This window comes from Erinaceus europaeus, chromosome 10 (assembly GCF_950295315.1).
Source record: "Erinaceus europaeus chromosome 10, mEriEur2.1, whole genome shotgun sequence".
Classification (NCBI taxonomy): Eukaryota; Metazoa; Chordata; class Mammalia; order Eulipotyphla; family Erinaceidae; genus Erinaceus; species Erinaceus europaeus.
In genome coordinates this window covers 28282692-28297377 of record NC_080171.1, presented here as the reverse complement: position 1 = coordinate 28297377, position 14686 = coordinate 28282692, and the positions used below count along the sequence as shown (strand labels likewise).

The 14686-nt window shown below is 47.4% G+C and overlaps 1 protein-coding gene across 1 annotated transcript; it reads left to right on the top strand.

The window, feature by feature from the left end:
* The first annotated feature begins 2770 nt into the window (after positions 1–2770).
* LOC132540813 (beta-lactoglobulin-1-like) lies at positions 2771–5173 on the top strand. Its single transcript, XM_060199002.1, has 6 exons — positions 2771–2884; positions 3234–3373; positions 3552–3625; positions 4112–4219; positions 4909–5013; positions 5157–5173. The coding sequence occupies exons 1-6, from the start codon at positions 2795–2797 to the stop codon at positions 5171–5173; spliced, it is 534 nt and encodes a 177-aa protein (XP_060054985.1). The 5' UTR covers positions 2771–2794.
* The last annotated feature ends 9513 nt before the right edge of the window (positions 5174–14686 follow it).

The following is a 14686-nucleotide window of genomic DNA, read 5'->3' as shown; positions in this document are numbered from 1 at the left end:
AGCACAAGGATTGGCATAAGGTTCCCTGTTCAAGTCCCCAACTCCCCACCTGCAGGGGAGTCACTTCACAGGCGGTGAAGCGTTCTGTCCCCCACTGGCTTTCCCTCCTCTCTCCATTTCTCTCTGTCCTATCCAACAACAACAACAATAATAACTACAACAACAATAAAAATAACAAGGGCAACAAAAAAGGAAAATTAAAAAAATAATAATAAAATCTTAGTCCACATGTACGTTCATCATGCATAAAAGAGGAGAGATAAAAATGTATTTGTTAGTAGTAAGTCAGGCTCTATTTGTTTATCTATAATCACCTTATTGAGGAAATGTTGATATAGGGTTCCTGGTATAGGGGTACAGTTACCCAGCCCCCATATGGGTGTCATACACCTCCCCCTCCAATACACCACCCTTTTCTACCACTGGGGGGCACTGAACTCAGCTCTAGCTCCATCTAAGATTTCTGTCCCATCCCTGATTTTCTGCCTCTAAAGTGTTATGTGGTGTGTGCTTATTTTTTTAAAAAATTTCCCCCTTTTGTTGCCCTTGTTTATCATCATTGTTATTATTATTCTTATTGTTATTGCTGTTGTTGTTGGATAGGATAGAGAGAAATCAAGAGAGGAGGGGAAGACAGAGAGGGGGAGAGAAAGATAGACACCTGCAGACCTGCTTCACCGCTTGTGAAGTGACCCCCTCCCCTGCAGGTGGGGAGCCAGGGTGCAAACTGGGATTCTTACGCTGGTCCTTGCACTTGGCACCATGTGCGCTTAACCCGCTGGGCTACCGCCCAGGCCCTATGGTGTGTGCTTATTAATGTATTCAAACATGAAGGTCTGGCAACAATTTCTTCTTGCCCTTTATCTTGTTTCTCTGGGACAACTCTGAAGCTGTCCTTCAGGATAGTAGGGGATCTTTCTGTCCTTTTCTTTCTGGTTTCATTGTGTACAGCAGCCTACCCTTACAGCTTCAGCACCACTATATTTTCTTCTGCAGATGCTGAACTGCTCTTCCTCCCAACCAGGGCATCTCGCCCTTCACGTCTTCAATTTACACTAGGTCCTTCCTCACTCCTCTCCCCAATCTTAAAAATTATTGAATTCAAAGAACCACAAATAGCCCTTTAAAGGCCCATAACTTAGTGATATGTATTGCATTCTCAATATGGTACAACCCTCACTACTATCTAGTCCCAAACCACCTTCATGTCCCGGAAGGAAACTCAGTCCCACAGGTTGTCACTCTCCATTTTCCTTCCTCAGACATGGCCACTTTTCTTTTTTCTCTTTCTCTTTCTTTTTCATTTTGTTCATTTTTTTCCCAGTGCTGGAGCCTCATAAATGCACACTTTCAAGAATTATCACTATCACATCACTCCTGGACCCAAAATCTCATTCTTAAAAAAATTCATTAAAAACAAAATGCAGGGGGTGCCAAAGAAAGAGATAGGAGAGATAGGGACTGCTCCACTGTCCTTGGAGCTTCCCCTGCTGTGCCAGGCCTGAACCTGCATCTTCACACATGGTAAGGTGCAGACTCTACCTGGCGCTCTGTCTTCTGGCCCCAGGCAGGACTGTTTCCAGCTGCAGGTGTTCTGCATGCAACATAAAAAATCAATGCATGTGAATTTGTTCTCCATCACAGAGCTGTATTCAGATGTACTTGTAGCCAGGTAATACTTAGCCAGTTGGACCTCTTGGCTATTGCTTTAAGCTTATTGGGTTGGGTTCCCAGAGGTTTTTGCTTAACCCACAGCCTTCTTTGGGTTTGCTTTCCAGCCTTCACGGCTCATGAATCTTGCCCCCTGCCGGTGGGGTAAAGGGGCTTGAACCTGGGTCCTTGAGCATAGTAACGCATATATTCAGCTGGGTGTGCCACCACTGCCTCCTTATTTTACCATTTCTTTTTTTTTTATTTCTTTATTGGGGAATTAATGTTTTACATTTGACAGTAAATATAAGTTTGTACATGCATAACATTTCTCAGTTTTCCATATAATAATACAACTCCCTTTCGGTCTTCTGTCATCCTTCTTTATTTTACCATTTCTTAATTTTATTTTTGATACTATTATAAATTTATGGGCATATGCTAAAAGAATGTAGAGAGGAGCATGTGCCCAAGAAAAAGAGATGATAAGGTGCTTAGACCTGACAGTGAAACAGAAGCAAATGGAGAATTGGGAGAAGCCAGAGTTTTGGGGGAATGCTATCCTAAACATAGGAACAAAGCTGAAGACACTTGGTGGGGGCTGGAGGGGTGCTGTACACACTTGGGATGGTTGCTTGTAAGCATACTGGGGACATCTGTGGGACATACACTCTCAGACCACTGAGAACAAGCCTGGTCCAGTGTGTGATGGTGTGAGTCTCCATATGGGCCGATCCATGGGCCTGGCCTGGACTTTCCTTCCCTCAACTCACAACTAGGTGCTCCTCTAGCTCTGACGTGTCCTTGTCTAGGGGCCTGACCCAGGAAGTGTCCCTGGTGCTGGCAGCCCACCTGTCCTGAACCCCAGACCCATTCCCTGTGTTGTTCCAGGAACTGTTCAAACCCCAGGGACAAAGCCCCTTCCTATTTGAACTCAGAGGAAAGAGACACCCTGCTGTCCAGGAGGAGGAAACCCCCAGGGCCTTGGGAGAGGTGTCCAGGGGATTCTAGGAAGTGTGTGGGGGAGTGGCTGACTGGTGTGACCCAGCTCTGGACGATGCACCTCTTATAAGAGGCCCTGGGTCTGCTGCTCAGCCTCCATCAGTCACTCTCCGAGCTCAGAGCTACAACTACCACCACAGCCATGAAGTGTGTCCTGCTCGCCCTGGCCCTCGTGTGTGCCGTCCAGGCCATCGATGTCCCCCAGCCCATGAAGGATGTGGACATCCAGAAGGTCTGTGGGTGACTGGGCTGGGGGTAAGGGGTGAGCTGTCTGGGAGTAGGGCAGTAGGCATCTAGGCAGTGTCACATGGAAGCCATGGTGTCAGGGAAGATCTGCTCTGCCCTGCATCCCCCCAGTCCAGCTTGATGACTCACTTCTGGACTTTAATCCTCCTGGATTAACGGGCTAACACAGAGGGGCAGTCAAAATCCAGGGAATCCCACAAACCGTGTTGAGTGGGTGGCAGAGAGCCATCTTCTGCCACAGCTCACTACCTCTCCTGCCAGAATGGGGTGGGTAGAGTGTTCCCAGTGGGACCCAAGTCCCCTTCTGCCTCCAAGTGAGAATATGGTCTCCCCAGCTGCCTGGGAAGTGGTACACCGTGGCCATGGCAGCCAACAACATCGCCCTCCTGGATGCCAAGAACACCCACCTGAAAGTGTTCGTCAAGGCTCTGGCACTCACCCCTGAGAACAACTTGGAGATCACCCTCTCTGAATGGTGGGTGTGTCCCTGGGGGCACCCGGCTCAGAACAGTGCTGGGCAGGTGTCTGGGGGGACCTGCTTTCCTTATGGTGCTCGCAGTCCCAGGGTGTCCAGGTCCTCAGGGCCTGAGCCCCATCTTCCATGAGGTGCTGCTCATGTTCAAGTACCCACTTGATTCTGTCCCCATCCCCAGGGAGGACAACAAGTGTGTGGAGAAAGCCATCCTGGCTGAGAAAACCAGCAACCCCGCCTACTACAGCATTAACTGTAAGTGCTTAGACCCCACAACCACACCCATAGGCTCCCCCACCCTTTAAGAGGGGCCAGAGGGGGCTGGGCGGTCGTGCAGTGGGTTAAGTGCACATGTTCAAGCCCCCAGCTCCCCACCTGCAGGGGGGTTGTTTCACAGGTGGTGAAGCAGGTCTGCAGATGTCTATCTTTCTCTCCTTCTCTGTCTTCCCCTCCTCCCTTGATTTCTGTCTGTCCTATCCAACGACAGCAATAACAACGAAGATAAACAACAAGGGCAACAAAGGGGAGAAAATAGCCTCCAGAAGCAGTGAATTCATAGTGTAGGCACTGAGCCCCAGCAATAACCTTGGAGGCAAAAAAAAAAAAAAAAAGAAAAGAAAAAAGAAAAGGAAAGGGGCCAGAGTTCTCTTTGATCTGGGCTGTGAGGCCTCATGGGCTCTGACACTGTTGGTGCCTCCTCCCTCATCCTGTAACCTCATCTCCCGTCCTGTTCTCTCTCAGATGCGAAGGAGAACCAGGTGGTGGTGGTGAGCAAGGACCAGAAAGAAGTCAGCCTGTGCATGGAGAATACCACCGCCCCCGAGAAGAGCTTGGTCTGCCTGTTCCTGGGTGCGCCTCACCTCCCCCATGTGCCTCCTGCAGGGGAGGGCAGCCGGGGACCTGGCCATACTGACCATACCTGACCATACCGACCATACCGACCATACTGACCATACTGACCATACTGACCATACCTGACCATACTGACCATACCTGACCATACTGACCATACTGACCATACCTGACCATACCTAACCATACCTGGGTGCTGCAAGGATCACACAACCCTGCAACTTGTTGACCTTAGAGCCTGGGATGGGGATGCAGGCCTATGTGACAACAATGTGTCACACAGAAAGTGGGGGGGGGGCTGACACTAGGACCTGAGCAGTGGGTACCTGGCCAGCTCTGGGCTTAATTCTCCCCTTGACTCAGCTTGATGTTTCATAGCGATGGGAAGATTCTGGTGAGCAGGACACTGGGGTCCAGGCATACATCTCTGGGAGAAACCCTGGGGTGGGAATCCCAGGGACTTGTCAGCACATCAGCCCTGCTGGGGAAACTGGACATCCTGGGAAACCCACTCTCCATGCTGAATCTCAGCACTGCCCCCTCTGGGGGGTATAGTGAGAGAATACCAGGCAGGAGTCTATGTAGCTGACTGTCAGGTAGAAGGGGGCTTTTATCCCCCCTCAGCTGGACCAAATCCCCCTGGATCTGGGGGGTAACCTGCTGCCCCTCCACCCCCCCCGACCCAGCCAAGGACCCGAATACTAAGGACAAGGTCATGGGGAAATTTGTCAGTGTTCTCGAGGACCTGTCTGTGCAGCCCCAGATTCTTCTGGACCTGACCCAAGCTGATGGTAAGTATCCAGCTTTCCCAGCCCCCCTTCAGCTTTGTCATTCCACAGCCCCTACATCCTGAAAGGGCCTGCAGGACCCCTGAGGTGGGCCCCTCTGGATCAAGGTCCCACCTGTGACTCTGCTGCCCTCTTCCCTTCCTCAGAGCCCTGCCGCATCTAGGCGAGCCCTACCTGCCATCTTGTGGGGTACGTACCAGCACAGGCCTCATGTCCTGGGGAACTGCATAGAAAGGGGTGTCTTGGCGGTCCCTTGAATCCGCTCCTCCATGGGGAGTGGTTGGAGCCTGGGGACTGTGGAGCCATGTTGCAGCCAATGTGCCTTGTCCTGGAGCCATTCAATATGTCCTGGGCATGTGCTTTCTTGGGGACTGAAGTTTTGTTTGGAGGTGGGTGTCTGAAGAAGAAAGGTGAGGGGAGCCAGAATGAGGAGGAAGAGGTTATGGGGGGGTGGGACAGAAATTACAATGGGGGAATGTCCACTGCTCTTTCTCTGTTGAAGAGATGCACCCCAAATCTCTCCTACAGGAGACAGCAGCCTCTCCATGCCCACCTTCACCCTTCAAGAAGCCAGGTGTGGCCCTTGCAGAGCCTGTAACACCTCCCCAACACCTTCCCCCCACCCTACACCCACACTCTGAGCTCACCCTCCTCTGAAAATTCTAAATAAAACTGTTGTTATCTTCTCTTAGTCCTGGTTTCATTGGTGGGTGTGAAATGGGACACGTATCATCGGCCCTTCTGGAGCTGCTGGGTCCTACACTGGGAGAGCCAAGCCTCTCTGGGGGTGGGGGCACTGCCATTCTCATCCACAAAACAAGAGACTATTTCCATAACAGTCATTAAAGATCTAGAGGATAAAAAACCAGGGCTGGGCTGGGGGGCAGGTGGTGGCTCACCTGGTTGAGCATACATGTTACAGTGCAAAAGGGCCCAAGTTCGCAGGAGGAAAGCTTTACAAGCAGTGAAACCGTGTTGCAGGTGTCTCTTTGTTTTGCTCCCTCTGTCTCACCTTCTCCCCTCACAACTTCTGGCTGTCTCCATCCGATAAATAAAGATAAGGATAAAAAAATAAAACAAAACAAATTTCTTAAAAAGAGAGAGAATCAAAAACCTAGACACTGCTGTCTCTTTGCCCAGAGGAGACTCATCAGTCTTAACCCTTTAGCAGAGAGAGAGAGAGAGAGAGAGAGAGAGAGAGAGAGAAGGAGAGACAGCATGATGCTGAAGCTTTCCCTAGTGCCAGATGGAAGCTCAGGACCTGGGTGGTGGTGCACCTGCTTGAGTGCGCACATTACAATGTGCAAAGAAAGACCCAGGTTCAAGCTCCTGGCCCCCACCTGCAGTTTCGTAAGCTTCATAAGCTTCACAAGCAGTGAGGCAGTGCATCTCTCTCTCTCTCTGCTTCCCTCTTCATTTCTTTGTCTCTATCCCAAATAAATAAAACAAATAAAAATATTTTTAAAAAGAAAAGAAAAAAGATAGCTCAAAGTGAACACTTTCCCAGGCCATTTTCAGTCCCCAAAAAACAGGTCAGAGAAGGCTAGAGCAAAAGGACACAAGCCTCTAGCCATGTCGGACAGACAGACGGACAAGTGCATGGAACTCCTTCCCTTGCCTGCCACCAACATGGGAGCACCAGGCAGGAGTCTGCTCCACTATGGGGACAACAGGGGACAGGTGTCACCTCAGAGGGAACCTGCTGAAGACAGCGCAAGAGACGGAGCTGCCACATGAACAGATGTCTCAGCAGCCTAGAGGTGGGGGTGCGCTGTGTGCGCGGCTCTGTCCCTCCAGCCTCAAGGCCCCTGGGGACAGGGGCTGCACTGCTCCCTCCCACCACTCTGTCACCTGGGCCACTTCACCAGCCACTGTGCTCTACTGAAAAGTCTGACTACAGGTCAGGGAGTTAGCAGAATGGTTGTGCAATAGATTATCATGCTGAGGCTCTAATGTCACAAATTCAGCCCTTAGCACTGTCTTCAACTAGAGCTATACTAGAGCCCTGGTAAAAACAAATAAACAATGCCGGGATAGCCTGAGGGTACTTCTTCCCGAGCTAGTGCTCTCTGGGTTGGAGAGAACTCAACTGGAGCTGATCTAGGCTGCTGTGTGGGAGAGGGATCAGGAACTCGTGCTGCACCAACTTCCACAGGAGATACACTCTGGAACTCTCGGAGCCGGAAAGCAATTTCCAAGTGTCTTTAATCAGAAGAGCAGCTGTTTTTATACTCTCCAAGTAGGGTGGAAACAGGATGTGATATAGAGAGGGTGGAGAGAAAAGTGACTGGTGAAAATCAGAGTGTGACAAGGAGGGGGCGGAACAGGCGAGAATCCTATCACTGAACCACCAATGCCCTGGAGTGCTTTATGTAAAAGTGATTTATGTAAATAGACCAAACCTTTGGATCAGTAAATCCCTATATAGCCATATGGATAAGAAGAAGCCAGGGGGAGATGGCAACTACCCAACATCTCCCCCTTTCTTTTTAACTTTTTGCCATGGTATCAGGAGTGTGGGGCACTTTGTGAGGCAGGGAGACTGATAAGAGGCACACCTTTTTTGGGGTTCTACTGTCCCTCCTTGCTCAACCTCTCCGTGGAGAGAGAGACTAACAGGATTGACACACCCCTCAGGCTCAAGCCCTTTCAAGCTCAACCATATCCTCACAATTCCCCAACATCTTCCTCTTACTTAATGGCCATATATAACTGGGTCAATGTCTGTAAAAGGCTTCATCTCTGTCAGGGGAATAGCAGTGTAGGGGTGAACGGAAACCTGTTGGGAAGAAAGCAGAATGATAGTGTGTAAGTGTCTTTAAAAAGAACTAGCACAAGACGGAGAGATAAGTAAGAGTAGCAAGAGACAGAGTGAGCCTGATGGGTGGAGGAGTGGGGGCCTGATAAGCCGAGGGGCTAGAGGGGTGATCTGGCATTGCAAAATCCCGAGTCAGCCTGCTACAGTCATTCTTCAAGAAGTCCAGGAGTATAAAAGGAGTGTCCAGCAAGTTCTATAGAAGCATCAGTCCAATGTCAACGGCCAGGAAATAAATGCCACACGTCTATCTTGATGGAGGAGGACGGCCACCGGAACTTTTCTTCTCTGTAGAGAGTGACCTGGAACCGCCAAAACATGATGGGCGAAACAGAAGCAGGAAGAGCAGACACCGATGGTTGAGAGAAAGGCAGTAGGAAAGTCTTGTCCTTCGGAGTCTGTGAATCAGGTTCTCCAGATCGTGTCAGGTCACATCATGGGTTTCTGGGGATGGCTGTAATTGTGGGTGATGTCAGAGGTCAGGGGTCCAAGATGGATTTCTGTGGATTCTATATGAGCAGATGCTTCTTTATGCGAAGGCTTGTCATAGCTGTAGTCAATTACTTATGAAAAAACTTTGTAACAAATTAGAAGTTTACTACAATTGATAACTCAATGATTATAACTGGTTTAGGTATCTTTATAATTTTGTGTAAAGGTCATCTTACGTGACCTCATGTAGCAGTCTTTATATAGCAAAGTTTTCATACCGAGTTTAATTTACATATATTGATTCTTGACTATTTTTACATTGGGTTTTTAAGCAAACTCAGGTTACTAGAGTTAACACATTTTAGTGACAAATTTTTTTTTTTTTGGTACATTTACAATATCAGATTGATGCCAAATTTGTTGTGGATTAATTTCCACAAGATAGCTTACAGGACATTTTTGGGGGCCCTCCAAAAATGTCCTGTATAGAGAATTTGTATTTTAACTTAGGAGATGATGAATTGTCACATTGAATATTTAGAGTTTTACCTTAAACACTCAGTTACTTAAATGAATTGATTTTACCTCTTCTCGTAAAAATGTAACTTCGAAGTTACGATTTAACTGTCAAGTTAATGTTTACCAAACTTGAAACACGCATATTAAACATATAGTTTATAACACACAGGAGGAGAAAAACTTGTAAATAAGATATATCATTTCAAATGTGAATTTAGAACTACTGTCATAGTTGAACCATCTTTACTCACACAGTTTAAGACTAAACATTTCATATTGATATCAAGACTTAAAAAAGAAATCAAAAGGGGGAATGAACAATTTTTGGACTGTTTCTGGACGTCTCCAGAAACCATGGCTGCGTCCAGCCGTTTGATATAAAGTCAGTTAACTTTCAGAGTACTCTGAGCACAATGGGTCATACAAAAATTTTGGTCACTCAACTCACTCAATTTTTTTTTTTTTCACTCACTCACTCACAAAACACAACTGGCCAGTCATAGCATAAGACATTCATTCGGGGGTGGGGGGGGGAGAGTTCTGTGAATCAGATTTTTTTTTTTTTGATTCTGCCATGCTGTATTATGGATCCTGGGGTGCATCCTGTAGCCAGTCCTCTTGCAGCCAGTCTTCTTGCAGTGTTTCTTGTTCTTCAGGGATATCAGCACCATCATGTGGGTATTGCCGGACATGGCGGGCAGGAACCCAAACAGGCTTGGAGTAATTTTGTGGAAAAATACATGCGAAACCCCTCCCCATAGTCAACAGGGGGTCAGGTCCTTTCCAAATTTTATCAAGTGGGTCTTTCCATTTGACTTTAATAGCTGGGAGGGTGGGTGGTGTTTGCCAATGAAGAATTATAGGAGGTTGGTCGGAGTTTTTGTAAATATTAAAGAGATTTAATGTAGTTAAGGCTTTTGCCAGCTGGATATTAGGGGGGTACATTTCCCCTTTTTCTTTATTTAATTGAGCCTTAAGAGTTTGATGGGCCCTCTCAACAATGCCTTGTCCCTGTGGATTATACGGAATGCCTGTAGTATGAGTAATGTTCCAGAGGGAACAAAAATCTTTAAATTGTTTGCTGGTAAAAGCAGGTCCATTATCCGTTTTAAGTTGAAGAGGTAAGCCCATTACAGCAAAACAGGAGAGCATATGGCTTATAAGCTTTTTTGAGTTTTCTCCAGTTTGAGCTGTAGCCCACATAAACTTAGAGAAGGTATCAATTGAGACGAACACATATTTTTGTTTGCCAAAGTTAGGTATGTGGGTAACATCAATTTGCCAAAGAGCGTTGGCTTTTAAACCTCGAGGATTAACCCCTAGAGTCTGAATAGCAGGTGTTTTGATTAGACCTGCACAGGAGGAACATGTAGCAAGAATATGTTTTAACTGTGGCAGAGGAATATCAGGAAATCGAGCTCGAAGACCTTTAAGATTAACATGGGTTAGGGAATGAAAGTCAGCAGGATTAGAGACAGAGGCTAGGAGAATTCCTGTGGAGGCAAGGCGGTCAGCTGCAGCATTCCCTTCGGACAGGGGACCAGGAAGAGGGCTGTGGGAACGTAGGTGCTGAACATACAGTGGATGGGTTCGAGAACAGAGCATAGAGGCAATTTGAATTAAAAGAGGAGAAAGTGGGTTGTCATCAATTCTTACATAAGATCGAGCAAGCCATGGAAGTAAGTTAACAGTATACACACTGTCAGAAAAAAGGTTGAAGGATTCTGGTACAGCTTTTAATGCAAGGAAAACAGCATAAAGTTCTTTGTACTGAGGGGAATTATCAGGAAGTTCAGTAAAGAGAGGTTTGGGGTATTGCTGGTCTGGATAATATATAAGGGCAGCAGCTCCCTTTTTTCCACCATCAGTGAACACTGTAGGAGCAGAGGGGATGGGATCTCGAGAGAAAAGTTTAGGTACTAGTAGAGGCAACAGAGGTAAAGAAGCTATCAAATTATTAGAGGGAAAATGATTATCTAATTGTCCTGGAAAACCCATTAAACTTATGGCAAAACGAGAATGGTGGCGTATGAGCCATTCTGTATCAGTGAGAGAAAAGGGAAGAATGATTGAATCTGGTTCCCTTCCTAAGACCTGAACCGATCTGTTTCTTCCTTGGCGAACCATAAATGCTAAGGCATCAATCTCGGTAAGGAGTCTTGGAGCTCCGCCTACTGGCGTATGAAGCCATTCGAGAACGCCATGTTTCTGCCACAATGCCCCCACTACCGTGGGGGTGGAGTTAAAGATTAGAAGATTTACTGGAGAGGAGGGGGAGAATCGAACGAGGTGCATGTCCTGGAGAGCCTGGTTAACTTTTTCCAGAGCCAAGGATGCTTCGGGGGTTAACATACGCTTTGAGGAGGGCTGTTTGTTTCCTTTTAACAGATCGAACAGTGGTTGCAGGCAGCTCGTAGGCAGATAAAGATACTGCCTAAGCCAATTCAAATTTCCAAGAAAACTTTGTAAAGAAGCAAGAGTGAGATTAGAAGGAAAAGTAACACAAGGTTTTAAAGGACGAATCTGCGTTAGGGAAATCTCTGAGCCTAAGAAAGATATTGGAGGGATTAGCTGTATCTTCTCAGGAGCTACATTAAGTCCACTTCTCTTTAAGGCAGGGATTAGAAAATCACGTAGGGCGGAGAGATCTGTATCTAATTCTCCCCATATTAACACGTCATCCATATAATGGAAAACCTTAAGGCCCTTATGAATATATGGGAAAAGGGCAGATTTAACAACCTCTTGACAAATAGTAGGACTATTAGCCATGCCCTGGGGCAGTACCACCCATTCAAATCTATCGGCAGGGCTGGCATTATTAATAGAAGGAACAGAGAAAGCAAAACGTTTACAATCTTGTGGGTGTAAGGGAATAGAGAAAAAACAATCCTGTATATCAATAGCTATGATTGGAATTCCTGTGGGAATTGCGGAAGCAAGAGGCAAACCCCTTTGGGGGGAGCCCCAAACCTGCATGGTTTTATTAACTGCACGAAGATCTTGGAGGAGGCGCCATTTTCCTGAGCGCTTTTTAATTACAAAGACTGGAGTATTCCATGGGCTCCGAGAATGACGAATGTGTCCCAACGATAACTGCTCTTGGACGAGTTTTTTTAAAATTTCTAGCTTCTCCCTAGGCAAAGGCCACTGTTCCACCCAGACAGGCTCATTAGAAAGCCAATCTAAGCGGGGAGTTCTGTTACGAACAGTGGCAGTTAGTATTGGGGGTGCTGGTTGGGTCTAGCAGTCTCACAGGAGTGAGTGTGGTGTCCTGCAGAGGTGTCTGAGGATATCACTACATCTAAAGATTCCAGCAAGTCTCTTCCCAATAAATTGGTGCTTATATCAGCTATTAAAGGCTGAAAGCGTCCGGTAGTCCCTTCTGGATCTTCCCACACAAGGGAATCTCGTGTGCGGAATGCCTGAGTCAATCCTCCAACACCATGTAAGCGTGGTCCTGGGAGGAGTTCCCAACTCTGGGGAACCTCTGCTTGTCTTAATATTGTCTTATCTGCTCCCGTGTCAATCAAACACTTAAAAGGAATATTACCAATCTTTACTGTCATAGTTGGGTGACCCCTTTCTAAAACAGGAGTGGTCCATAAAATCTCAGGCTCTGAATTCGAGCTGTTCTCTTGCTCCAGCCGGTTATTTCTATGCTGGAAGTTCCCACATACCACGGGTTCCTCCTTCTGCTCACCCTCTGTTATTGTTACTTGGCGTGGTGGGTATAGCGACGGATTGGGTCCCAAGCTGGGCTTCTGTTTGTGGAAGAAGGGCACAGCACCAAGCGGGCGACCTGCTTCCTTCCCTCTTGGGGGCGGGGCTAAGGGAAGCCCCATACTTAGTTTAAATCCCTGTTTACATTTGGCAGAGGCGTGCCGTTCCTATGGAACCTTGACCAACAATCTCTCCTCCAGTGAAATCCTTTCTGGCATCTGGGACAAGGCATTCGTGGTCTCTGATTCCCTGTCTGGAGGCGGGGTTGCCCTGATTGGAGGTGGGGTCGCCCTGACTGGAGGTGGGGTCGCCCTGACTGGAGGCGGGGTCGCGGTCTATTTTCTGGACATTGGTTACGCCAATGCCCTTGGCGACCGCACTGAAAGCAAGCTCCTTTTTGCTTATGTAAGGTAGCTGCATAGGCCTGTAACATAGGTCCTTGAAAAGAGCTTGATCTGAGATCCTGTGTAGCTAGAATCCAAGTATCTGGGTGTTCATTTTTAAGAGTGATACAGGCCTGTCGAAAATGCGGAAGCATTCCATCCCAGACTATGGATCGCAGAAGGAGAAAACGAGCCTCAGGATTATAAATCTTCCTTTCCAAACTCGACTGGACCCTGGCAATGAATTTAGCAAGGGATTCATCAGGTTCTTGTTGCAGGGAGAGAATGGGGGCTGAGGCTGCTCCCATGGGTGGTGTTAATCGCTCCCATGCTTTTAATGCACACAGGCGTACTTGATCAAAATACCCCGCTGGAAACTTGGCTTCCGCCTGTTGAATCCCTGTTTCTAATTGGCCTGTTCCAAACAATGCATCAAAATTACCCTCTGGCTGATTTTGAATATTTTTCCGCGATTGTTGTAAACATTCGTCGCGAAAGAATGCCTCCCATTGCAGGAAGAGGGGGCCTGGGAGCGTGGCACGAGTCACATCTCTCCAATCTTGAGGGGTATTAAGGTTCTGAAGCAGGCCTTGTAAAATGGACCTGGTCCATGGGGCATGAACACCGTCATCTTTGATAGCCTGGCATAGTTCCTTCAGGTCTGTGGCGGAATATGGATACCAGGCCTGAGGTTTTTGTCTATTGGGGGCAACATTGACCGGAAATGTGTGGACTTCCTCTGATAAGTGTGTAGTGGTAGGAGGAGTCACTGAAGTGGAAGCTTCTGGACAAGTGGCCGAAGAAGCGGTTTTGGAGGCTACAGGAGAATTCGGACATGTGTCTATCAAAACAGGGTGGGGTGAAGAAGCAGCCGTGGAGGCAGCAGGAGGTTCCGGACACGTTTCTGCCAAAATGGGGGTGGCCGAAGAAGTGGCTGTGGAGTCCAAAGGAGAATTCGGACACGTGTCTGCCAAAATAGGGGCCTCAGGGCAAGATGCCAAAATAGGGGCCTCAGGGCAAGATGCAGAGGAATTAGGGTGGGTCAAGATCACGACAGGCCTTTGCTTCTTCTTGTTTTTAAGGTGCTGGTTAAGTTCTATGATTACTTCCTTTATCTCTTGGACCTCAGCCTCTAGTTTCTTAAGCCTTTTGAGAGGTTGCCCTATATATCCCTTAAAAGCTGCTATGATGATCAACAGGATATAAGGTGAAGCCCCGAGAAAAATGTCCCAGATATATAAAAATTGTATACTGGAAAAAGAATGCAGGATTTGGAAAAGATTTTCCATGGTGGAAAGATCTCCGGAAAACAATAAAAAAGAAAAAAAATCACAGTGCCTTAACACAATATTGCAGATACCCAAAAGGTGTGTACTTATCTAAGATGTCTTCTTGTAAATCTGCTGCTTATGGGTCCCTGTTCCGGGCGCCAGATGCCGGGATAGCCTGAGGGTACTTCTTCCCGAGCTAGTGCTCTCTGGGTTGGAGAGAACTCAACTGGAGCTGATCTAGGCTGCTGTGTGGGAGAGGGATCAGGAACTCGTGCTGCACCAACTTCCACAGGAGATACACTCTGGAACTCTCGGAGCCGGAAAGCAATTTCCAAGTGTCTTTAATCAGAAGAGCAGCTGTTTTTATACTCTCCAAGTAGGGTGGAAACAGGATGTGATATAGAGAGGGTGGAGAGAAAAGTGACTGGTGAAAATCAGAGTGTGACAAGGAGGGGGCGGAACAGGCGAGAATCCTATAACTGAACCACCAATGCCCTGGAGTGCTTTATGTAAAAGTGATTTATGTAAATAGA

Bases quoted from the DNA above. Each gene is read 5' to 3' on its own strand.
- LOC132540813 (XM_060199002.1), top strand. From the start codon at position 2,795: ATGAAGTGTGTCCTGCTCGCCCTGGCCCTCGTGTGTGCCGTCCAGGCC. The intron at 3,374-3,551 runs GTGGGTGTGTCC...CCCCATCCCCAG, and splicing joins GAGATCACCCTCTCTGAATG to GGAGGACAACAAGTGTGTGG. The intron at 3,626-4,111 runs GTAAGTGCTTAG...GTTCTCTCTCAG, and splicing joins CGCCTACTACAGCATTAACT to ATGCGAAGGAGAACCAGGTG.